The 25,517-nt window shown below is 45.4% G+C and overlaps 1 protein-coding gene across 1 annotated transcript in view; it reads left to right on the top strand.

The window, feature by feature from the left end:
* Nucleotides 1-25,517, top strand: part of LOC147751376 (uncharacterized) — a 204,919-nt gene that overhangs the window by 75,555 nt on the left and 103,847 nt on the right. The window contains exon 3 of the mRNA XM_086933190.1: nucleotides 19,060-19,144. Coding sequence (XP_086789316.1) covers nucleotides 19,060-19,144 — 85 coding nt within the window. The remainder of the gene's footprint in view (nucleotides 1-19,059; nucleotides 19,145-25,517) is intronic.

Raw genomic sequence — 25,517 nt, 5'->3', positions numbered from 1 at the left:
TGAGCGCGTTCTACAACGAAGACTTGAGAGAATGTGTCCTCACCTAGTAGTGTAGTCAGCAATTTTTCAACGAATTTCTCCATATTGCCAGTCTGAGTCCTCTCGGGGAGGCCAGTAATTTTTAGGTTACTGCGACGGGACCGCGCTTCCAAGTCCTCGGTCTTGTCCAGTAGGGTTTGCATTAGTTTTTCGCTCCTCTTGCGGTCCGCGTCGAGCTCTGTTTGGGCCTCCGCTCAGACATGTCCAATCTTTCAGCGTGTTTATCAATCCGCTCCGCCATCCTGTCCATCCTGTAGGATAGAGCGTCGATTTTCGTGCCTATGGCGGCCATACTGGTTTGGAGGCCCTTTTCCATCGCCAACAGCATTGCTTTGATGTCTGTGTCATCCGGTGTTTCGCCATCAGCCCGCATGTCGTCTTTGTCTGTATTGGCAGCGTCATGTGACTGCGTCGCCGCTGCCCAAAGGAAATCTTCGCCTGCGTTTTGTCACCCCGACCCATCTTGCTAGGTGTGGGTCGCATCAAACCTCTCCCCTCTCCTTATGGCTCGGCGTCGATTTACAGTCTCCTGCACCAGGTTGTGCCTTTGTGGATGCCCAATTGCGCACCGTAGGCTCCCCAACGCAGGCTCCAGATGTCGCTACCCTGTCAGCCCCCTGCTGTTTCGCCTACTGTTGCTGCAAGGGCTGGCGGGTCTCCTGCATCTACCCTCTGCTGTGCGTACTATTTGGCAGTGCGCCTCCTGCACTGCAGGTTCAAATCCACGAGCAACTGTGGTGATATGCACTTACATGGGATGTATGACGTTAGCACGCATACTATTACCACGCATACCTTTACAACGCGGTATTTACAACGAATACCGTTACAACGCATAGCGCTTTGAGGTGCTGGATAGTGGTAAGTATAATTTTATATTCCAACTCCAGTCCCCGTGGACACTAGGGAAGGTGTTGGATATAAAATTAAACTTATTCCCTATCCTAGAGCGCCCCCCAGCGCAATGCGTTGTAATGGTATGCGTGGTAATGCCTGCGTTGTAATGGTAGTGCGTGGTAAAAAATGCGTGCTAAACGTTGTATACCACTTACATGTGGTGCTCCCAGCTGCAGATCGCCCCGTCGCAGCGCTCAACTCGTGGCTCCATCACCCTCCAAGCAGATGGCGCGTGGATCCGCCGCTTTGTGGTGCGACAATGGCCTTTGCTTAACGCCCTTTATCGGTGCACTACTAAGTATATGGGTCTGTGTGTTCTTTTGGACTCCAAACTCCCAAAGTCGTGCTCCGAGGTCGCAATGTGCTGATTCGTGGCGTACCCTGCCAGTTGCAGCGACTTCTTCTACCCCCGCTTCCCGCCAATATCTGCTCTGGTGTAATGGCAAGATTCACGTTCAGCTCCGGGCCCCCAGCCGCTCCGCACTCACCAGAGCCGCTGCAGATCCCACGAGGCTCCAGCTGCCCCACCACTCGTCAATGCTCGGAGGCGGGTGCAGCCAAGCCTCCCGGCAGCCTTACAGTCCGCTTCGCAGAGACGCCCGGGCCAGCCAGCACAGCCGCCGGGCGGAGAGCCGGTCGGAGAGTCCCCGCAGCGCCACCCACACCGCGACGCAGCTGGAGGAGGGAGCTCATGCAAATGCGCGGCGTGCGGCCCGTCCCAGTGTCCTCCCAGCTACCGTCTCAATGGGCCAGATCCCGGCGTCTGGTCACTGTCTGGGGGATATCGTCGCGCTCCTCAGCTTCACGCCTTTTCAGGATTGTAGATTCCGGACCATAATTTCCAAGCCAGTGTAGGATTATTCAGGATAATTAGCCATCACTAGCGGAGCTCCAGGTTTATCCGGCCATCTTGGTTGCTGGCAAGCTCCGCCCCCCCAGTTGATCTCAGTTTGTAAGCCAGAACATGTGCATCCAGGGAGCCCTGCATGTCCTGTTCAACAACTAAAAGACACACAAATGGATGCCCGCTCTCGCCCTTACTGTTCGCCTTGGTTCTAGAACCATTGGCAACCACAATTAGAGCCACCCCACTATTGAAGGGAATATACTGGGGAGACGGCTGGGAAGACAGAGTCTCCCTTTATGCTGACGACATGCCTATTTACCTGTCGGACCCAAAAAGGGGTGTTCCGGTACTCCTGGCACTGCGTGATAAGCACGGATACACGTCCAGCTACACGATCAATTGGTCAAAGTCGGTTATATACAAACTTAAAGGTCCCCTGCCGTTTCTTCCTGCCAGCTGCCCATTGGCGGTGTCCGGCACCTCCTTCCGTTACCTGGGAATCCACATCACCCATGATGACAAGGTCTTTAACGAGTTAAACCTGCTACCACCGCTCATTCGGCTGAGGTCGGATGTGAGACATTGGAAGGCCCTTCCTCTGACGTTACTGGGACGGGCAGCGCTGTTTAAAATGATGGCGCTGCCACGCTTCCTCTATATATTGGAAAATACACCGACTCTGGTGCCACCTTCCTACTTTCGAAAAGTGACGGCTGAAATAACGGGTCCACTATGGGGAGATCGCCCTGCTCGTATAGCGCATGCAAAACTCGTCCGTGGTTGGTATGACGGTGGGATAGCCCTGCCAAATATACAACTATACTACTGCAGGGCTCGACAAATCCACTCGCCCGCTCGCATTTGCGAGGGAGAATGGATCAGGACGAGCTATTTTTAGGTCCTACTCGCCCTTTCTGGCGAGTAGGAAGTCAAACTAACTTTTGTCCTCTGTCTTTGAAAACAGAGCAAAAGTGACAAGATAACATGATTTAAAGGCACTTTTATTGCTCCTAAAGGGAATGAGCAATAAAGATGCCTTTAAATCTTGTTATCTTGTCACTTTTGCTCCGTTTTCAGAGACGGAGGTCAAGTGGGTTGCAGTCAGGTCGAGGGGGTACTAGACCTGCAGGACTAGTACCATTTTTCGGATTTGTCGAGCCCTGTACTGGGCGGCTCACCTCAAGATTCTCAACCAATGGCTGCATACCCCACAGAATGATCCGGCATACCTTGCGGACAGAGCGCAATTGGGAACACACAGTATACTTGCCCCGCTATACCATAAGGGAATGGCGGCAAAACTAATAGGCCCGACAAAGCACACAGTTGCGCTATGGCACAAAGCACAGGCCAAGCTCAAGTGGGGAGGTGTTATAACAAAACTTACGCCTCTATGGGACACCAAGGCGCTAGGCCACCTACGACGTAGCAAAGGTTTCACCCAGTGGGACGAAATAGGAATATCCACGGTGGGAGACATGTGGACAAAAGACGGGGTGATCCCCTTTGCACACCTTCAACAGCAATACAACCTAGGTCCTAACGAAACATACCGATATATCCAAATAAGACACGCACTTCTGTCAGCTATCGAAGTAGGAACAGAGGTCCCTGAATCCTCACCGCTGGAAGATCGCCTCCTAACTGAATATATGCAGACTAGCGCCACCTCCCTCACATATCGGAAGCTAATAAATAACTTGCCAGACCCCCTACACAAATTGAGGGAAAAATGGGAGGGCGAACTCGGTGAAATGGACGAGGCAGATTGGAACGCCGCGATGGCATCCACGAAGGAAGCCGGCATCTCAGCTCGATTCAGGTTGGTGCAATTTAAAATATTGCACCGGGTCTACTTCACGAGAACCACTTTACATAAACTGCACAGGGCTGAACACCCGTATTATCTAAGGGGATGTGGTGAGGAAGGAACATTGTGGCATACACTTTGGGAATGTCCGGTAATAGCTGTTTATTGGCGACAGGTACTACGTACCATTTCACAAACTTTGGAGGTATCCATTACACCTGACCCCCGAGTCTGCCTACTGAATGTGTGGGGGCCGAATGATTTGAGACGCCAGGGACAGCAGTGGGTTGTTGTGGGTCTCATGGTTGCTAAACGGGATATAGCGCAAAAATGGGGGGCGGCGGAAGCACCGACCTTGGCACAGTGGTTCAGAAACATGGACATGCTTCTGGTGATTGAGCGAGCAGTATATCAATTGAGAGCTAATCCTCGCAAATGGAATAAGATTTTGGATTCCGTGGAACAGCTACCGGGGAGACTTATGTGATCCTCTACAGGAGGAAGATATAAATAGTTCAGAGGAGGAGGAAGACGTAGACTAAATAACGCAATGGATGAATGCAAGTGACAACATCGAGAGGTACTAGACTTGACGGGTAACATATCTAGTTCTGCTGAGATGTCCCGGGAATGTAAGAGACAGAATGAATGAGGGTGATGTTGTGCGGAAGTGGGAGATGGTAACATTTGTCCTTGTATATAGTACTGGCCGAACCTAATGAGTCACATGTTTGGTTATGGTTATAAAAGAGAAAAAGTAAGACACACTCAGACTTGTCCAAAAATAAGAATAGAACTTTCTGCTATACTGATGAAAATTGCTGCCGGACCACAGGTTGTCTGCTTAATAGCTGTGTACTACAAACGAAACATTGATAGATATGTAGCAGCCGGCCTCAGGGTTGTAGGCAAAATGCTGTGTATAATGTGCAGATGTCAATAAAGTCTTGCGTTCAAAAAAAAAAAAGACACACAAATGATGGATGGATTAAAGAGATCAGGGAAAAATCCATCGTTATTTTGCTCACCGTGCCACCCCAGTTTAGAAGCAGCCTTATGCTAATCAGTCTTGACCCTGATCCTCATGGGAACAGTCCCGCCCGAACTGCCAAGCAATGTCCTCCCTGGACCAGAAACAAGCATCCTGTGACCAGTGGTGGGGGAATCGCTCCTCATCAGCCAGGCTAGCTTGAATCCAATGGCACACTGATCCCGGGACCCACTTATGGGCATACTTAGGGCGAGAAAGCAAAAGACACACAAATGATGGCCGGAATGCAGAACAAACCAAATATTCACCCCAGTCATGAGATCTGGGTTAAATCCATCGTTTCCGGTCTAGGGAGTACCTGGCCTCGCAGTTTGGGCTGGGTCTAGCTGATTTGCACACAGCTGGGTCCAAACTGGGGTTTGCAAGCAAAATAACAACAGGCTTACAAAACTGGAATTGGTACCAGATAGTAGAGGTTTACTGAACATAGTCATGCATTCACCGCCAGTCACAGATCTGGGTTAAATCCAGCTACAATCATCTACTTTGCAATGAAGAGATAATGCAATGCGGGCCACTGCAGTTCCTGTACTTTGAAATGGAGAAATTATGCAATGTGTAGCGCTACAATCATGTTCTTCATTATGCAGAAATAATGTCATGTGTCATAAGACAGTCAGGCAGTTTGTTAGCAGCAATATTGGCAAAGTGTATTATGAAAATCAGCCTCTTCGATAACAGTTGCCCCCCACGGGTATCCACAATGACATAAAGTACAGCTTCTCACTCAGGCCCCAGTACTGCCACTCCTTGGGTCACTCTGAGCCGAAGCAAAGGCTTACGTCGCCAGACGGACTGAGAGGCCGAGAGAGTGTCCCTCCGAGCCCGGACCCGGCCCAGATCGCGATCCATCTTACCTGGGGGCGCGACGCCACTCTCCTCTCTTCCGTGAGCGAACTGGGCCTTCAGTGCAGATCTTTCTCAATGGGCCTCAGCGGCTTGGCCTGGCAGCTCAGCTCCTCCGGGGCTGTTGGTCCGGGCCTCGACTGTTATGAAGGTTTCAGGCGGCCGCAGGGCACACATACCCTAAGCCCCTTAGATTACATTACTCTGGGTGCACGTTCACCACAGCACCCTCCGGCTCTCCTCTGGCACGAAGCCACACACACAACACTAATGGGACTTCATGTCGAGTGCATGTTCACCAGGCACTCCTTATGTGGTCTCAGTTGGCACCAAGACACGCACACCACGCTGCAAAGACTCACTTTCTTCCGGTGCACACGATGATCATCCGATCACCTCCACAGTTCCAGGTTGCACCAAAGCACGCACACTGCTTCACTGAGACTTACTCCAACTCCGGTGCCCCGATATCCAGGCGCTCTTCACAAATGCCTACGGTTGCACCACAACACGCTCACCGTGTCCGAGCCTCACTTCTCCTCCGGTGCACTCGATGACCAGGCGCTCTTCACCAGCACATCAGGTGCACCCCCACACGCACCCTGTGCGTCCGAGACTCACTTCACCACTGATGCACACACCGACCAGGCGCCCCTCACCAGCGCCTGTGGTGCACCACGACACGCACCCTGCGTGTCGGAGTCTCACTTCCCCTCTGATGCACCCGCTTACTAGGCGCTCTTCACCAACGCCTGCGGTGCACCATGACACGCTCCCAGCGCGTCAGGGACTCGCTTCACCTTTGATGCACACGTGTGTTATGACGCTGTGATTTCATACATACTAAACTTCACCTGTCCATTTTAAACTTCTAGGAAACTAGGCTAACAAACCCAACACACAGCCTCCCCCATTCTGTCCTATGGGCAGGATGGCCTTTCTGCAGTGAAAAACGAAATGGAGTGTTTTACACTGGCGGGACATAACACACACCTTAGTATATGTCCTGCCTTTTACTTACACTGCACCCTGCCCAGGGTTACCTGGGACCTACCACAGGGGTGCCCACTGGGTATGCAAAAGGGAAAGTAAGGCCTGACAAGTGGTTGCACTTGTCAGGACAAATTGCTAACTTAGCAAACTGTGCGCAGGCCATACACTGCAGGCCTGAGTTCCCTTCTCCACGCACTTTTGCATTACTAGCCCTGGCACACACAGTGCACATCACTAGAGACTTTACTAGTAAGGCAAACCTACCAATCATGGCCAACCAGTTACCATTACATTACACTTTACACAGGGAACACTTGTACTTTGACACTGATCAGCAGTGGCAAAGTCCCCAAAGGATCTAAAAGCGAAGGTGGTAGAGGCAAAAAGTCAGGGATAATCACCGAAAGATATGCTAGGTCTAACCAAGTCCATGTCTCCTCTTCTGCCTTAACAGAGAATACCCTTTACTGGGGTCTGCCTAAACTGCTTTGAAACTGGAGCCAAGAGAACCCTTAACACCATGAGCCGACACCATTTAGGAATCGCTTGAGTTGCAGCTCTTGGAGGTTCTAGAGATGAGGCAGGAAAAATATACATCCAGCACTGTATAGGTGAGATCCTCATTGAGCCTTCAATTCATAAACCCACACCCTTCATTATCCAAAAGATACATAGATTGAACTTTCAAAGAGGAGCTACCATTTGAGCATCTCGCACTTCCTATCTCCAAAACGGTTAGGATCAGTGCCACAAGCTTGTCACCATTTTCCACTGCCTCTTGGTGCGCCCTTTCACCACTGCCACCTAAGGACCTCTGACACATCCCTCTCCACAGTCTCCTGAATCTCCTCATGCAGACTGACACCAATAGTCTATACCCCCATCAGGAACCTTACTATGAGCGGATAGTGCCCATGGGAAGGAGCAACACTTAAGAGGTCTATTGTGTTGATTCCCCTGACGACCCAGAGCTAGACATTTACCCCAATAATGCTTCCCCTGGTGATGACACTTCTGTTAATCACAAGGTTAGCCAGAAGGTTCACCCATCATCTCAAGGTGAAGATGCATGCGATGCAAGAAGAGAATGATTTCCTCGTAGAGAAGAGTTTTTCCAAAGCTGACAGATCAGTGCCGTATCTGTTCATGCTCAGAGGCATGATAAAAATTTGTACCAAAAATTTTTAGGATCCCGCAAAGCCCAAAGTCATCATTTCAAGAGAAAAATTTCAAACCAGCCTGTGTCAAGTTCCACCCGGCTCACTTATGGTGTCCATGGCACACAAACATGCCTCAGCATAGGTAATCAGTGATGCAACACCACCCGACAAAGAAAGCGAATGGACTGATGCTGGCAACTGCCATGTGGGGACTGCCACACACTGGCCTGCTCCCTGGTTGTGAATCACATCACTGGACAAAAGTGGAAGAACTAATGGCACATCTCCAACAAGCACATAGGGCGCAAAAGGCAAGGTGTAATTTGACATGAGATGCACCTTGGATGACGTAAAGGATCACCTCCAAGGGTATAAACACCAGCATCATATTACGGTGTTGTGCTTAGCTCCAAATCTCTGGTTTCTAGCTTTTTATGTATCTTTTGATGGGTGAATCTCTTTGACCCACATGTCGATGAGATGCTGGAGAAGATCAAAAAGAACACAGACCTAGCTAAATCAATGAGTCCTTGGACTTCTCCACTCCAAGATCCACCTTTCAGAAGCACCAGAGCACATGCAAGTCTAAAAGTTCAGCATCCACCCAGCAGCAGGCGTACCAGTGAGTGTCCTTTCATGACATTTAGCCCCCAAGACCTTTACAGTAGTTTGTTGTGGAGGCAACAGCAGAGGCAAGGGGTGGAAGACATCAAAATGAACACTAACATAGTTAAATCAATGAGGCCTTGGACTCCTCCACTCCAAGATCCACCTTTCAGACGCACAAGAGCACAGGCTAGGCTAAACCATCAGCATCCACCCAGCGGATGCTTGACATGCAGCCCACAAGACCTTTGCATGAGGTTGTTGCAGGGGCAACGGCTGGGGCAAGGAGTGAGGTGGCTCCAACTGGGCTCCTCCCCCACCAATGCATTAACTCTCCTTCTGTTCCCTGCTCATGAAACACCTGTCAGGGGAAGATTGAGGTTTCCCATCCAGAGAGGGAAAACGTTACTCCTAACAAAGGGCTACTTTTGATAGTGCAGCAGAGACTGACTGACAGTAGTCCACATAATGCCACCAAACATTCTGCCATATTCATAATTTCCTCAGCCCAGAGCTCCTTCAGCTGTTCACGGAGGAGATGCTTGAAGCCAAATGCGTCATCGAGCTGCTGCCCCATGTGGAACTTGAATGCTGTTCTCACACTCCTGATGGGTCCACCGTTGAAACCATTCCACTTCTGTTATTGGCCTTGCTGGTATCAATCACTTCTCTCAGATGCATCAGTCCTTTGTAAACTTTAATGATGGAAGATCGTTTCATTCAGGTCCTTAGGGCTAGGGTGGTCTTCGTACCATAGGTAGTCTCACCGTTTCACACTAATCAAACCATTGAGCTGCCAATCTTCTTACTGCACCCACACTTCATAGCATAAAAGGCTTTACGCACAGTAGATGTTAATAGGGCTTTCATATACTATATCGAATGGGCTAAGTCTTTCTGTAAGACAAAACTACTTTTTATTGCCTTTGATAATCCTCACATGGGGCACCCCAATCTTCAAGTTGGGCTTTGTAAAATGGTTTGTTAAATGCATCCAAATGTATGCCAAGGCCAACCAACAATACTGTCTGTCAGCCCATTTACAGGACGGGTTCCCTAAGCAAGCGCCGGGAAACCCTTTGTGGGTAGCTGTGCGCTATATAAGCTCAAATACATTTACATACATTTACATTTTACATACATACATTTCATTCCCTAAAAAGAAGCTACTATGGCTTTCTTGGATAGCATCCTTTTAGCAGAGATCTGTAAACCTGCCATATGCTCCATGGTCACTAAAATGCTCCATGGTCACGAAACACTAGTGTGTATTTATTCAAGCTTGTCAACAGGTTTTAGTTTGCCGGACTGTATTAAGAAACTTGTTCAAAGAGACCTGGCCTAGCACTTCAGGCTGAATTATTCCTACTTGAGCAGGACCAAGACTGATTTGCATATGAATGGTCTTTCTCTAGGATGGCACAGTAAATGAAAAATGCTGGACTGGAATGCGGCCTGAGTAATTGCCAGTGGCTAAGACTAATTCAATTATTCCTTGCATCTCTTTGTTGCTTTTGGTAGTAGATTCCCTGCGAGTGACGGGTGTGCCGAGGCGTATACCCTGTGCTGACTGTGCTACAGGTCTTAAGCTATATGTCAGTGATGACAACTAAGCCCCCAATACTGGCATGGGGCTGCTTTTGTTCCTGTCTGAATGGGACCTGACCTGGTGGTTTGGACTGGGCTATTATTTTGGAGCAGGATATTGGAGCCGAGCCAAGACTGATTTGCATATGCCTTGTCCTAATCTTGCAGGACATAGTGTGTGGGAAACTATAGATGGAATGCAGCCATGACCAATCGCCAACAGCTGTGATTAATTCTGTTATTCGTTTAATTAATTTGTTATTTATTTCATTTTTGCTGATGCAATATTCTTTTAAGACTAAAGAATTGGTCTGTGAGCAACTTATAGTGAAATAGTCAGTATGACTTTCTCATCTGCTAGGTGGCATTTCTTTAATACTGCAAAGATAGTTATGTCTGAGCTTACTTTACTACATGCTGAGTGTCCACTGCATACAGTTGAGTTCCACCGTTAAATGGGCTAGGTAGATATTTAAGAGGACTGGTGGCAGCAGAGAGCCTTAACATAGCCATCATGCTATGATAATGTTTAACGTGAAACACACAAACCTAATTAACTCGCTGCCAACAGTTTGCTATAAATGATTCAAACCAAGCCAAGGGTAGTAGAGGAGGAACTGGATATATAGTGTTGAAATTGAATGAAAACAATAAACAACTAAGCTTGATATCTCCTTGAGTGAGCTAGCTGATAATCAGCTCCTTCCTGTTAACTGACATTTATACTCTACTGCAATATAACTAAACCTCTTACCAGATACAGTTTATGTCCAAATGGCATGGAAGAGACAACTATTTCTTAGATCTCGCCTTCCACTATTCATGCGCTGCTTGCACATGTGCTGTGCTCTTGCTTGCAACAAGGATTGTTTTCAACAAGGGACGTGGAGCCCACCCATGGATTGCCATTCTTTGGCTTCATTGTCACTTGCATTTTCTGCCTTGTAATTGGGCGTGTGCCAGCTTGACTTCGTATTCTTTTGGCTGGAGCTTGGATCAAGGACTGATTGCTTCAGCTTGATTGCTGTCCTTCCACTGATTGTACTGTACTATTTATGTGTAAACACTTCTCCCCCCCCCCCCCCCCCTTTTTCCGGGTGGCTTATCCATGCTTTTTTGACTGTGCATTTTTTCTGATACTGTGGCCTAAGCCCTTTGTGATATCTTCCTCTTTGTCATGCATTCTTTTCTTAGTGCTGCTCAGCCAGTGTGACTGTGGTGTAATTAGAATGCTGGTGTGTGCATGGTTTGGTAGAGTGTCAGTTGAGTGTGTGGGCTGAACAGCGAGGACGCTGCTTCTGGTGGGGCTTCCTTATTACCGCCTTTACCTGTATCCTGAGACTCCTACTTTGTGAATAAACCTTTTTTTTTTCTTCAATATGACTGAAAGACAAAAATACAATTAAACAATACATATGTATCAATAAACAGAGCGTAATATCTGACCATGTACCTATAGAAAGATACAAATTGTGATGAGATAAATTTGTACAAAAGATAAACTAATGATAAAATATACATCAAACAAAATAATCGCAAATAAAAAGTTCCACAATACCAGGGAGGGGGGAAGTGATGCTAGCACTATGTCAAGGTTAGAGAATACATGTATCTTATTGTTTCCAGATAAAGTAAGGCAGCAGTGGAGTAGGTTGCCATGCTTAATAACAGAACTGAGGGAGCCGACAACAATGTACGAATGCTTTGAAGTTAATAGTTTAGTCTCGATAGGGGGAATGATATACGAGAATGGGCTTCGGGGTTGGGACCTGAGACGCTACAAGGGCTCTTTGCAGTTGGGGACAGTACATGCACCATATATCTTGCGGTCTGGAGGTGGGAGGTTGGAGGGAGGAGAAAATCTCTGTTTGTAGACAACAGTAGGCAAACTCTAGTCCTTTGGGGACTAGATTTTGCCCCCAGTGGAGAGCTACTTCTGTTTTGGCTAACAACAGGGCAGTAGCTATGAATAGCAGATAACAGTGCTTGATGCGGTTAACTAGACCAAGGAGGGCCAGACGCGGAGGAGGAAGCAGAGGAGCGTCAATGATAACGGCAAGGGTCTGAAACACCTCCTTCCAAAAAGAGAGGATCCTCATGCAGGACCAGGCCATATGGGCACAGTCGGCGTTTACCGAACCGTATTTAGGGCATGCAGAGGATTTAGAGGGATCAAATTTGGCAAATTGCAGTGGGCCTTGTGAATATACATAATCCTTTTTCACCTTACTACTGGCTACTCTGCATCTTCATTTACCACAACCCAAGCAAATACATACTTTACAACTGCTTACTGTTGTTGGTGATAGGGCATTTACATTGTGCCCAAACATTTTGCTTTGGGGCCTATATTTCGCACTTTAATATTGGGCAGGTGTATGGCACCGGTAGGGGCACACACATTGCACCCTTATGAATGGGTCATAGGTGTTGCGCCCACAGGGGCATATGTTTTGCTCTTTATAATTATGCAGGTGTATGGCACCCATTAGGGCACACAGATTGCACCCTTGTAGATGGGGCATAAGTGTTGCACTCACTGGGGCATATGATCTGCACTTTATTATTAGGCAGGTGTATGGCACCCATTGAGGCACATACATTGCACCCTTGTACCATGATGCAGTCTACAACTGTATTATGAGGTGTAACTTCTGTTGTGCCTCCATATTTTATTGTCTGTGGTGGGGGGAGAGTGTGGGTGTTTCTCCCGAGTGATGTTTGTATGTGTTAGTCTTATCCTTCTATCATTATTATCTTCTCTGGTCCTTTATTTTTTATGTATTGCGTGATTGAATTTGTACACTCTTGCTTCTTTCTCATCTTGATTGATGTTGTGTATTACTGTCTTACTTTGATTTCTATTTTCAATGTTTCCATAAAGAAGGCAGGTGTGTGGTATCTTCATCTTTGCCATGCATTTTTTCGTCAGTGTTATGTCCCCTGCTGATCAGCCAGAGTGACTGATGCAATTAGAATGCTGGTTTGTGCGTGGTTTGATAGAGTATCAGTTGAATGTGTGGGCTGATCAGTAAGGATGCTGTTCCTGGTAGGCGCTCCTTATAACCACCTTTACCTGTATCTTGAGTCTCCCACCATGTGAATATACTTCATCCTGTTTTACCTTACGACTGGCTACTCTGCATCTTCATTTACCACATACCTCTTTATCAATGTGACCAACTAGAGTTATATCTGGGTCACTGAACCCTATCTTCATGGTATGTTCTCGAGAAGATTATTAATCTGCTAATATGTTCACAGTTGTGTTCTGTGCTGGATCTCTTTCATGATCTGATGTTTTGCTCCCTTTATTACTCTTTTCTGCTTCTTTCCTAGTGAATCTTAATTGTAATTCTATATGTTTGACAATATCAACTGTACAGCACCCTGACTACCATGCAGTGTGGCTGAAAGTACAAAAAATCTTTTTTTTAAAAGACTCCGTCAACCCTGGTTGCATTACATGTTTTTTTTTCTTCTTTTTTTCTTTTTACTTTTTAACCACACTACACGGCAGCTGTGCTGCTTTACTACATAGCTTAAAAACATCGACAAAACCAAATAATAGAGCTGTTTGACTGTCAGTTTATTGCCTTGTTGTCCAGCTGTGCAGCATGGTACAAAGTAAAAAAAAAAAGTTAGGATGCAGCCAGCTTTGACCGACTTTTGACACTGATAAAGCCGGTATATCTTGCGTAGGCGAGAACTATTGCCTTTTCCGTTGCCTATTACTAAATGAAATAAATATTCAATAAATAGTTTGACAAGGAAATAGTCTTTGAGGGGCATAGTCAAATGAGCTGGAAACTGTGCCTCTTGGAAAAGTCTGCAGTAAAAGCCACAAAGCTCATATTCAATCATTAAGTGAAACAATGTCCTTAAAGATTTTAATGCAAATCGAGGCAAGATGGAGTTCGCTTGAGACCGTAGGTGCACACAGATCAGCAGAGAGTCGAAAGCTCAAAATGCTGCACTGAGAAGCACGGAGTGATGAACCCAGCAATCAGTAGCTCTGAGTTACAGCACTCCCCAAGGACAAGCAGGAGCTATTTACATTTACTGGGAACTGTTATTGGGCTGGCGGTGCTGCGGCATTTCAGCAAAATAATATCAGAGGTTGCCACAAATCACCTCAAGGGATCTTACCTGGCAGCGGCGTCCGGAGCTGAAGCTGGGTCTCCTGGGACTGCTGAGATGGGTCCCAAGATGGCAGCGGGGCTGCTAAAGCAAGAACGTTCCGTCTGGCTTTGTGGGGACTATCGGAGGATGGCAACTCAAGCGTGGAGACCGTGGTGTCAGGAGCGGGGGGTCACCCACGCAGACGCAGAGACAAGGGCGTCGAGGGACAGCAGCCGCCTCAAACCCGGAAAAAAGAGGAAGAGGCGGGGCTGCTCTGAAAGGTAAGTAATATGTGTGCTACATTGGTATAATTTGTGTTTTTTTGATAAATGTCCATAATGGTTGGCCTATGTCCAGTGAATTGATTTCCTGTTCTGCTTATATCTGTGTGATTGGTATTGCTAAATAACAAGAAGCCCGGCACCACTAGTACACTTTGTACCACCTTTGTGGCTAACTCGTGGGACACCCTTGCCTTTTAATGCTCTGAAAGGTCGCCTGGCCAGCCCTTCAGTGGTTGATCTGCTGAGGGGTCCGACCGGGAAACCAGCTCCGGGTCATGAGGAGATGATTCAGGGCAAGGCCTGCCCCGAGACGGCAGTAAATGCTGAGGATGTGCCTCGGGAGGAGCGAGAGGAGTGGAGTGAGGAAGAGAATCCCCTCGCATTGGAGACTGACGGTCAAGACTGGGGCCTGGTCGATACTGAAGGTAGGCCTGGGGACAACCCCCTCTCCCTTTGACTGTTACTGGGGGTGAGGTGAATAATATGCCGATGGCTGGAAAGGTTGGAAAGGTTCCTAACACAGGCAAATCAGGCGAGGCTGATATGGGTGGCAGTGAGCAGGTTTTCCTACATGATACCTCAACCATAGTCTCTACTGAATCAGACCTTGCAACAAACCAAACTTTAGTAAATTTGCATGAGGCACAGCTAATTGACATCAAGTGAAAGCTGGAGAAGTTTTAGAACCGCCATCGGAGTAGCAACCTGCGGGTGCTTTAGGTCCCCGAGGGGGTAGAGGGGGCTGATGTTTGTTCATATGTGGTGGACCTGTTATGAGATACGCTCCAGGAACTTATGGATTGGAACTGGGCTTAAGAGGTGCAACATTGCCATTGTGTTCCCTTTGTACAGAAGCAGCCAGCAAGGGCAGGGGGTCTTCCATGTGCCATCTTGGTGTATTTTGGCAATTTCTTACTGCGCCAAGCTGTTCTTGAGAAAGCTTGGCCAGAAGCAAAGAGAACCAGGAATAAGATTTCTTATTTTGTTCAACCTTATTTTTGCCACTCCACCATCGAAAGGCGGTGGAGTTTGCGGCAGCTTATTAAGCCATTTCAGGGCAAAAATGCGCAAGCCTTCTTAAATAATCCAGCCCTTCTAAAAGTGATTGGGGGGGGAAATAAAGTTATTTTTGTCAGAAGTTAAAGCTAAAGAATATCTGGATGGTGTGTCTGGCTAGATGCAAACCAGAATTCAATTTAATTATTAAGCATTAAGAGATCACAGAGTTATTGGACGTTTGATAGGAAATTGCTAGTGAATAGTGAATATATCGAATTTATTAAAGTGGGCGCAAGATTTTTTTTAAATAAATAGATATAGCGCTAGCAGAGGGTTTGTGTGGGATTCTTTTAAGGCCGCTCTTAGAGGTGAAACTATTAGTTTTGTTGCCAGGGCTAAGACGCAGTAGGAGATCAAGAATTAACAACTAATGTGGGACTTGGCAAGGGCAGAGGAGGAGCATATCTCGATAATAACACAGGGACAAGGGGGGGGGTCAAACTCAGTACCAAATAATCGCCTTAAAAGCGGAACTAAATAGCTGGTTAACACAGAGATCTGCAGAGGAATATCAGTCCCATTGGATTAACACTTATGAAAACGGAGACCAAGTTGGTTGGAGGCTAGTTCTTCGTACTGGTCAAAAGATGTCTTTGAATTTAATACCCTCTATTAAAATAAACGGACAAGTATATACCAATCCAGAAGATTTCATCAAAGGGTTTAAGAACTATTGTCAAATTCTGTATCAAGATGATATTAACAAAGGTGGAGCAGAAGTCGCACAGGATATAGCACGGTTGGTGACTAGCACCAAACTCAGTGGGGGCCTGGATTGGCCAATCAAAGAAGAGCTAGAAGAAGAAATCACTCTAGAGGACGTTCATTCAGCGTTGCTAGGAATGGCACCCGGGAAAGCTGCTGGTCTCGACAAGATACCATTGGAGGTTTACAAAATCCTAGGAATAGTTATAACACCTCTTCTACTTGACCTGCTTAGGGGTGTGCAGTCTAATGGAAGCCCCCCTGAGTCCTGGAAAGAGACGGACATCATAATCTTTCCCAAAAAAGGGAAGCCAGTAGATAATCCATCTTCTTATCAGCCAATTTCCTTGATTGGCCAGAATCTTAGAATACATTTTTGTCTCTGAGTCAATCGGCTAAGGAGGGTTATAGAACAATTGGTTTTCCCCTGCAACACAAATTTATCCCTGGTAAAGGAACAACAAACCATATTTGCCGGGTTATTTCTCTTTTTGACATCATAACCGAGATGGGGGGCCAGATGGCTATGATTTTCCTTGATGCCGAAAAGGCTTTCGACCGGGTGTCCTGGGAGTTTTTATGGGGGATATTGAAGCTGAACGGTTTTGGATCCCAGTTTATAAAGGCAATCATGGCAATGTACTGTCAACCAAGAGCTCTACTGCAACTCATGGGGAAAGAATCTAGTAATACCATTATATCAAGGGGGTCCAGGCAAGGATGCCCTTGCTCCCCAATTTTATTTGCTTTATATATTAATCCTCTAGTGGTTAAGCTCCTACAGACCCGGAAGATTAAACCAATAATAACTAGGGGGTATGAGACCAAAGTATTGGCATACGCTGATGATGTTGCGGTGTTAACCACAAATCCAGCTGAGGCAATCGAGGAAATAGTTAAGATTGCCGAGAGTTATGGGCTCCTCTCTGGATATTGACTGATCAAAGAGAAAAAGTTTGTTATATGCACAGACAATATAGATTTTAATGGCCCTAGGCGAACAGATTCAGCAGTATATCTTGGGGTCTGAGTAAGCGCTAAGTTGGACGAAATTGTTGAATGCAACTTTGAACCTCTCATCAAATCAATAGCAATGGACTTAAGGAGAGTTAATGGTTTACATCTGTCTATTATAGGGGGAGGGATTTTTTTTCAAATGACCATGCTACCGAATTTTTTTTATTTGTTTCGTGCAATACCGCTTGCTGTGCAAGATAGTATATTGAGGGCGCTGGAGTCCACTTTTTCTAACTTTATATGGCACTACGGGAAGGTCAGGAGGGTTCTAAAATACCTGGCTTTACCACAAGATTGGGGCGGTCTTGCAATTCCCATTATTACCCTACATTACTGGGCAGCCCTTCTCCATGAGATGGTCTCCCTGTTTGTAGTGGATAGTAATAATGAATTAGAGCAAGGCCTGAGAATACCTACAATTTATGAACTCTATAGGGAATGAAGCTCTGTAGGTGCTAATGAGACAATTAGAGCTGAGTTATTACAAGAAGGCATGTTTCAAAATAATCTGTAGCTCATTGAAAATATGGAAACAGGTCTCTAAATGTATGGCAATCCTGAAGATTTGTAGATATACCCCTCTGTGGCGTTCATCGCTATTTCCATCCAAGGTTAATGAAGAAATGGGAAAGGTATGGTGTAGGAATGATTGGGGACATCTTCGGGGGAGAGCAAGACTTTCAATTTTCTAGTCTTCAGCAGGTTTTTGGTATACCGGATAGTCAATATTTTAAATTTGTTCAGAATAGGAGCAATCTTACCTTAGGTAGATCTACGATTAAATTAGACCAGATGCCATTGATGGAAGCTATAATAAGGAAATCTAGCAGAATCAGGAACGTTTATAGCCTGCTACTTGAAAATGTACCAGACGATCTAGAGAAAACTGAAACAACCTGGGCAGCAAAACTGGAAAACCCAGCTGTGAATATCTATATGGGCTTATCCTTAACTGCCAAAATACTTTTATCTACAACTTAAAAAGCTCAACTGTACAAAACTATATTTAATCTATATTTTACACTGTCTAAATTGTATGTATGGGGGAAAAGTACAGATGATAAATGCCCTAGATGTGGTTTAGGACCAGCCACACTGATTTATATGCTGTATGATTGTGACAAACTGGCACTATTAAAAGAAGGGCTGCTAGGTTTCTGGGAAGAACTACTTGGTCACAGATTAGAATTGACCCCTACTCTGCTGATTTTGAGGTATGATAGCTCCCTGGGTCTTAACACCGAACCGGAATATTGTCTTTTTTTGGGAACAGCGTTATTCAGGTTAATGCTAGCCTCTAGATGGAAAGATGCAGAACCACCAATATTTCATATGCGGCTTGCTAGGCTTCTCAGAGTTTATAATCAAGAGATGGCTATCTATGCCAGAATCCGGGGGAAGAAGATATGGGCACACATCCCCGAATGGAGCAGAGAAGCAAGGGTGGTATGAGAGAGAATTTATTGGGGTTTTTAGAGCTCCTCGTGTCCCAAGACTTTAAGCTTGAGTATAGTTTCGGATTAACTGATGTATAATTGACCTAGCTGATCTTTATACTAATGTACTGTAGTAACTGCCCAAGGGGGGAAAGGAAAGAAGAAAAATAAAGGAAAACAAAAGGATGGTTTTGGTTTTTTAGCTAGATTTTTAGGTTTAAAAAAAATTCCTCCTGCTTTTCGAATCTGCTTTATACTGTATTAACGTTTTTATGATCTATTTAATTAATAGCTACCCTTTTGTACTGTATTAACTGTTTTATGATATGGTTGTTGATTGGCATTTGCTACTTTCTGATTATGTATAATAAAAATATATATTTTTAAAATAAAGATTTCAAATGCTAAAGTTACTCAATGTAGATAATTCCCATTGAAGAGGATGATAGATCGTTTCTCAGCATAGCTCTTCATGTCTATTTGACTTATTTCAATTTGCTGACAGTTTTGTATTCTTAATTACCTTCTCTCCTGTGAATAATATAGTATTAGTTTGCATTTTGAAACTGTAGTTTAATTCTAAACATCTTAATTTTATAGGAAGATCCTGCATTGCAGCGCCATTTTAAAGGTCACAAAGATGCAATTACTAGTGTTGACTTTAATCCAGACACGCAACAGATTGGTAAGTCTTTCATAAATAGCCAGTGTTCTTAGCTTAGTAAGTCACATTGAAGTATGCTTTGTACCGCACTGTCATTGTTTGTAGTTGCACCATAAACACTCCCCAAACGCTCTCAAATTACTTGCAACATACACCCTGGGGAAGCCAGTTCTGCTGGGGAAAATTCTCTTGTTACAGGAACAAGATAAAATGGGACTTTGTCATTCCAGTGGTACACAGCTTATAAAGTTGTCTGTGAAGTACAACTCTGAATATTTTATAGTAGATGTCTCTCTTCCTTTGAAGTGCTAGCGTATCAGCAAAATGAAAGTAAGAGCATCAACCACCATCAGTCACAATGCACTATATTAGAAGTAAGACATTAATTTTAGGAAAGAGAAAGTATTGATTCTGACAATAGAAAAGTCAGCCATAATCATAAGACTCCCGAAGTATTAGTCAAGCTCCTCTACCTTCCTTTGTGGTTGGACTACTGCGGGATTTGAGCCTGTGGCTTTTTCTACATATTGGGACTATTACCACCTGGGTCATGGAGTCACTAAATAATGTTCGGTCCTCTTCTTCAGCACCCACCTGGAATCCCAATACTCTGATCTAGTTTTAGAATGGCAGATTTCCAGCACCCCCATCCTGTGTGCGAAGGTTTTGTTTTGCTAAATACTCATGAACAGTTTTTAAGTCACACTAGCAAGTTTTGACCCATCACCCCTGTAGAAAATTGGGTTGCTGATTGAGGGGGTCGAAACCTTACTCGAGCATCAACCACAATTCATTTCGGGATTAAACCCAAGCAAACCCCAAATTAACCTGTGCTCAACTCTCGTAGCTTGGCACAAAACAGTCTGGCTTAACTTAGAGGCAATGTGTAAAGTATTTATGCAGCACTTCAAACAGTAATGAAAGGAAAACACAACATAAGAAAAATCCCACACTCATTTAGAAAAAAATATAGTAAAATGTGATAAATTATTTTAGACCGAAACCAAAATAAAATCTAGAGATAGGCCATTTCAAACATGTAAGTGAAAAGAGTGCCTAGAAGCACAAAGCGCCAACTGTGGTTATCTGGTCGGCTGGACCGAGACAAAGATCAGGTCGACCACAATGGATCGCAGGTTGGATACAGGGCCCAAATTAGACCAGATGGAACAAAGTCCCTGAAATCCGAGTTAAAGAGCGTTGCGAGATCCACTGTGGAGGATTCATTGTGCAGCAGCGTGTCTAATGGGCTGTGGATTGCGATGGGAGGTCCTGCATCAAGGATGCATCATACAGCGGCAATTCTGGGAAAGTGCTTGGCTACGATGTGCGGTCCTGCATCTAGGGTGTGTCGTTCAGTGGCGGTTTTTAGGAGTAGCATGACTGTGATGCAAAGTCCTGCGTCAAAGAGACCTTGCGCACCAGCAGTTCTGATGCGGTGCTGCAATGCAAAGTTCTGCTTTGACCACAGCTGGACTGGCAGAGCACCTTCGGGCCCACTTCCAATCTTGCCCCCAGAATGTGCCTTGGCTGGCACATTCTGGGGGCAAGATTCGCAGCAGGAAGAGACAAGGTGGTTAGAGCCTTTTCTGTTCTTGAGGCTATGATCAAGAGACCAGCCAACTAGCCCTTGGATTCACTTTGGTGGTACCGGGTTTAAAATGCAGGTCCAGCCCTTTTCCCTTAGGCAGCAGAGTAGCAGGGCAGCAGAGTAGCATTCTTTAGTGCATCAGAGCAGCATAGCAGTCCTTCTGAGTCTTCCACGGGTCAAGATGGCATACTGAAGAGTTGAGTCTGAGGGTCCAATATTTATACTTAGTGCCAGCTTTGAAGTAGGACAAGGTTCTGGAGATTTCCTTCCCCAGAGGTGTTTGGAATTTCCTGCCCTCTTTCCCGGGCCGCAGCTTGTCCAGGGGCACAAAAGGCTAGTGTCAAACCCTTTGTGTGCTGGGCAGAGCCTTTATATTGTGCAAGTGTGGTAGGTGGAGCTCCTTCCCCTCAAGTCAGAGATGGTCCATCCTGACAACACATATTCCTCCTTTGTCTCACACTTCGGAAGCTGTACAAAAAGAACAACTGACAAGTTGTGTGACCCAAGATACAGGCTGGAGGGACCGAATGGTTGGGACAAGAAACGCCAACTTCCTAAAAGCGGCATTTTCAGAATTGCGACTTAAAATCCGACATAATCATTAAAGAGGGTTTCAAATTACAATTCTTGACACTGAACTTGGCATTCCTACTTGCTCCCAATTGAAACTTCTCTCTTATTAAATGTAATAGGGTAGCCAATGTTAACTTATGAGCAAGGTAGACCTTGCAGTAGTAAAAAGCAAATTTAAGAGTTTTGCACTACCATGACATGTGAAAGTTAAAAGTACATGTTCCATTTTTTTAATACACGGCGCACTGCCCTATGGGCTGTTTAGGGCCTACACTAGGTAAGACTTATGTGTATTAAAAAGAAAGGTTTAAGCCTGGTAAAATGTTTATTTTGCCTGGTCTAAAAAGCATTTTAAATCAGCCCATACAGGCTGCAATGGCAGGCCTGAAACATGTTTAAAAGGCTTCTTAAGTTGGTGGGACAAGCAATGCTGCAGGCCCAGTAGTAGCATTTAATTTACAGGCCCTGGGCACACATAGTACCACTTTTCTAGGTACTAACAAGTAAATGAAACGTGGCAGTTGGTTGTAAACCAATGTTACCATGTCTAAGGGAGTAAGCACATGCACTTTAGCATTGGTAGCAGTGGTAAAGTGCACAGAGTCATAAGGCCAAAGCAAATATGATCAGCAAAACAAATGAAGGAGTAAGGCAAAACACTTGGGGTAATACCACCCTAAGGCTGACAGGTCTAAAAAAACCATCTTGGTGCAAAGAGATCTTTTCAATCAAGCCATCTCACCCACACAATCAATTTACCAAGCTTTCCATCTAAATGGGTAATTGATTTTTCAACACTGTCCAGTGCCACCATGAATGGGTCTCTGATTGCTGATGTAGGGGGCTGCCAGGGATTGGACCCTATTGTTCAGCTTGTCTTTGGGCCCAGGGGACTAATTGAGTCAGTTTCTCCTCCCCATTCTTTGTATTGTCCTGTAGCAGTTGCCTTTCCTCTTCTGTACCACAATGGCTTGTGTCCTCTGTTTCCCTACCGTACTTCAATCACACCATCATCAAAGCTGAATTAATGCTTTTTTCATCCATGTTTTCCATTGGCCATGTGCCTTTGTAAATAGCACTGTATACCTGTTCTTGCTAGGGCTGAAACTTAGTTCATCCCTTCCTTTAATGCTCTATCTTTGTGAATGGTTGGGACAAAGAGAGAAGCAAGGTTGGTGTGAGAAGAGAGGACCCAAAGTTAATGTTTCGATTAATGAACTTGATGTATTATGAATTAATTTTGACAGTAAAAGAAACAAGCATTTGCAACGCAATAGGTCTCGTATTTGTAAAGTTAGAGCTATTGGTGTTATAAATGACTCCGTTTTTGTATATATGTAGTTTTATTTGCAGTGAAGTGCTTTTTTAAAGAAATAAAGTGCACTCTAACGTATGGGAGCGTATGTGTAAGCAGGAAGCGCTGAGGAAGTGAAATCGTATGTAGGACAGTTGTGGGAAAGAAGGGAAGTGGCATGGCGAATTAGTGGAGGAAGGGAACAAAGTACAAATAGAAAAATTACAACAGGATGGAATGAATGAAAAAAATAATCATATAGGTAATGCGCCAACTTAAAACGTGCATTTGTCGAAAGATCGCTGGTGTATTCATTTTAGCACTGAACTTAAGCATTACTCGGAAGCATTGAAATGCCACAACATGCCATGCCATGGCATGCACGTGTCAAACACACACCACCTGGCCAACTCCTCGTCTGCAGTCCCGAGTGGTGTACAGCAGCCAGGTGGACTGAAGGATGCGCGGGTACAAGGGAGTGAAGGTAGAGGCATTATTGCTAAAAATAAAGTTGACTTACGAGCAGATGGTTTTAGGCTCTGTTAATTGTCCAGGTCCTGTGGTTAGTTATCTAAACAAAAAGGAATCTACTCTGGTAGTGGTGGTGATCCCTACAGTGGTGGGGAGCACACAGTGTTGTTTAAATACCCCTCACACACCAACAGGCCCCTTGGTGTCATGCTTCATCATCGGGGTCTTCGCACCCCTCTACGGGATGCGGCGTGCTACGACTCACGACTACGAAGGAGCACTGAAGGTGGACTATGTGTTGATGTGTGTGAAGGAAATAAGTCCGAGTGGTGAGGTGATGGAAAGTGATGGTAAAAAAAGTGCAGGGTGAGGTTGTTTGGTACTAGTTAGGGTACGTCAATCTCAAAAGTGCGTCAACATGTTTCGGAGTGTGAAGAAACTCCTTCTTCAGGACGAGGATATGCACAGTTATCCTCACCTTACTCACATGAAAATGTAGATGTCAAAGTGTGCTCTACAAAAATAGAAAAGGGTGAAATGTACCTAATCGTGATATAATAAATGAAGTCTGTTGCGCCCAATTGGCGTTAATAGTACAGAACCTGTGAATGAACAAAAAACATCATAAAGCATAACATCACATATTGACATTGATGTTCAGAAAAGCCTATGCTAATACATAGGAGGGTGATGAAGAACCCAAAATGAGGTCCAAGAACCCTGTAAAAGAAAAAAGGACATGGACATACACCTAGACAAGAACACACATTGATTGAGAATATAATCGCCATGAGATTCCCTAGGATGGAAATAATGGAAGGAAAAAACATATTTATGCATATATACAGTGCTTGCTTATGGACAAAGGCTAAATGCCCTCATGAGCCAAAGCGTGGTATTGGGGTTTTTTTTCTTCCTGCTCAATGTAGCAACCTGTAGGATGTCAAAACAGCTAGGTTTAAGGATCTAAGATGCTGTTTCTCAGGAAAGCAGTGAGAAGTAGATGCCTCTATACTCCAAGGACAAACTCATGGTTACTGCAAAGCCTGGTAGGCTGTCTTCCCCTCAACGCGGCTCCGACTGTGTGTCGAGTCGCACTAACCTAGTCCCTTATATAATACCAGTAATCGCTCTAATTAGTGCCCAATTGAAAGCGGAATATGCCCAAAGAAGGACCTAGTCCTTCGGAATCAAGTCCGGTCCTGCGCGCGCGTGGCGGGTGTGCCGAATCGAACCGCGCATGTGCGGAGAGGTGGCGTCTCAGCTTTGCGATCCCGTGCACAGTGAGCATGCGCGGGTTGTAACGCTAGTTACCCATGCATGCGCGGAAGGGACCGCAGGGATTCAATGGGATCCCGGGCATTTTTAAAGAAAGTGTTTTTTTTTTATATCACCGATGGTAGTTGGACCATCCTTACAATAACAAATATTGTTAAGAAAGATCGATGTGATATGATATCAGAGGGGATACTGGTTTGATTCAATACTGGAAATTGGTTTACATAAGGGTTGAGGTCAATAACTGAGACCCGGGTTATCTAAGGGTTGCGCCAATATCCTGCTATAAGGAAGTATGTTATTATGAACAGATAGAGTTGATCATCGCAGTTGGCTCCATGGAATGGAGTCATTTAATCCGGTGGTGTCCGTGCCCAGACGAAACACCCACCTCTGCTCCTTCTCAAATAGACCAGCATCAGATGACAGTTGTTTAATCACAGTCCAGTGTAGTTCATTTACACAATGCGGTGCCTCCAAAAAATGTGCAGCCATCTTTGTAGTCGATTTTTTGCATCTTACGTTGCTTTTATGTTCGTTTATTCTAGTCTTTACAGCTCGTGTGGTCATGCCCACGTACTCCTTTTTGCATGGGCACGTGATGAGGTAGACCACGTTCCTGCTGTTGAAGTTAATGAACGCTCGTTGTTCACATTTGGTGCCATTCTGCAAAGTGAGGGTCAGACTCTTCTCAGTCAGATGGCAACTGTTGCAGTTTCCACATGGGTGGTGTCCATGTAGCCCTTGTAACCTTGTTTGTTGAATTACAGTGGTTGGGGGTCTGGTGTGCACTAGAATGTCTTTTAGATTTTTTCCTCTCCTGTGGGCAAATAGAGGTTTTTCTAACTCAAGGGTGCCACTAGTCAGAATGCGCCAGTGTTTATTCACCAACTTGGAGACCTGGTTGGAGATTGAACTGTATGTTGTAACACAGACTGTTCTGTTGGCTGTGTTTTCTCTCGGAGTTCTATCTTCCAGGAGAGCTTCACGGTTGTTATTCCGTGCCCTTTTCATTGCACTCTTTATGACTCTGTCCGGATATCGTCTCTGTTTTAGTTTTTCACTCAGGTCTTCGGCTTGGGATTTATACTTTGCTACGACGCTACAATTGCGGCGTAGATGTAGGAACTGCCCGTATGGTAAATTTTCTCTTAGGTGACGTGGATGGAAACTGTCGAACCTGAGAA

Source organism: Lissotriton vulgaris, chromosome 1_1 (genome assembly GCF_964263255.1).
Source record: "Lissotriton vulgaris chromosome 1_1, aLisVul1.2, whole genome shotgun sequence".
Lineage (NCBI taxonomy): Eukaryota > Metazoa > Chordata > Amphibia > Caudata > Salamandridae > Lissotriton > Lissotriton vulgaris.
This window is presented reverse-complemented; position numbering and strand designations above follow the sequence as displayed.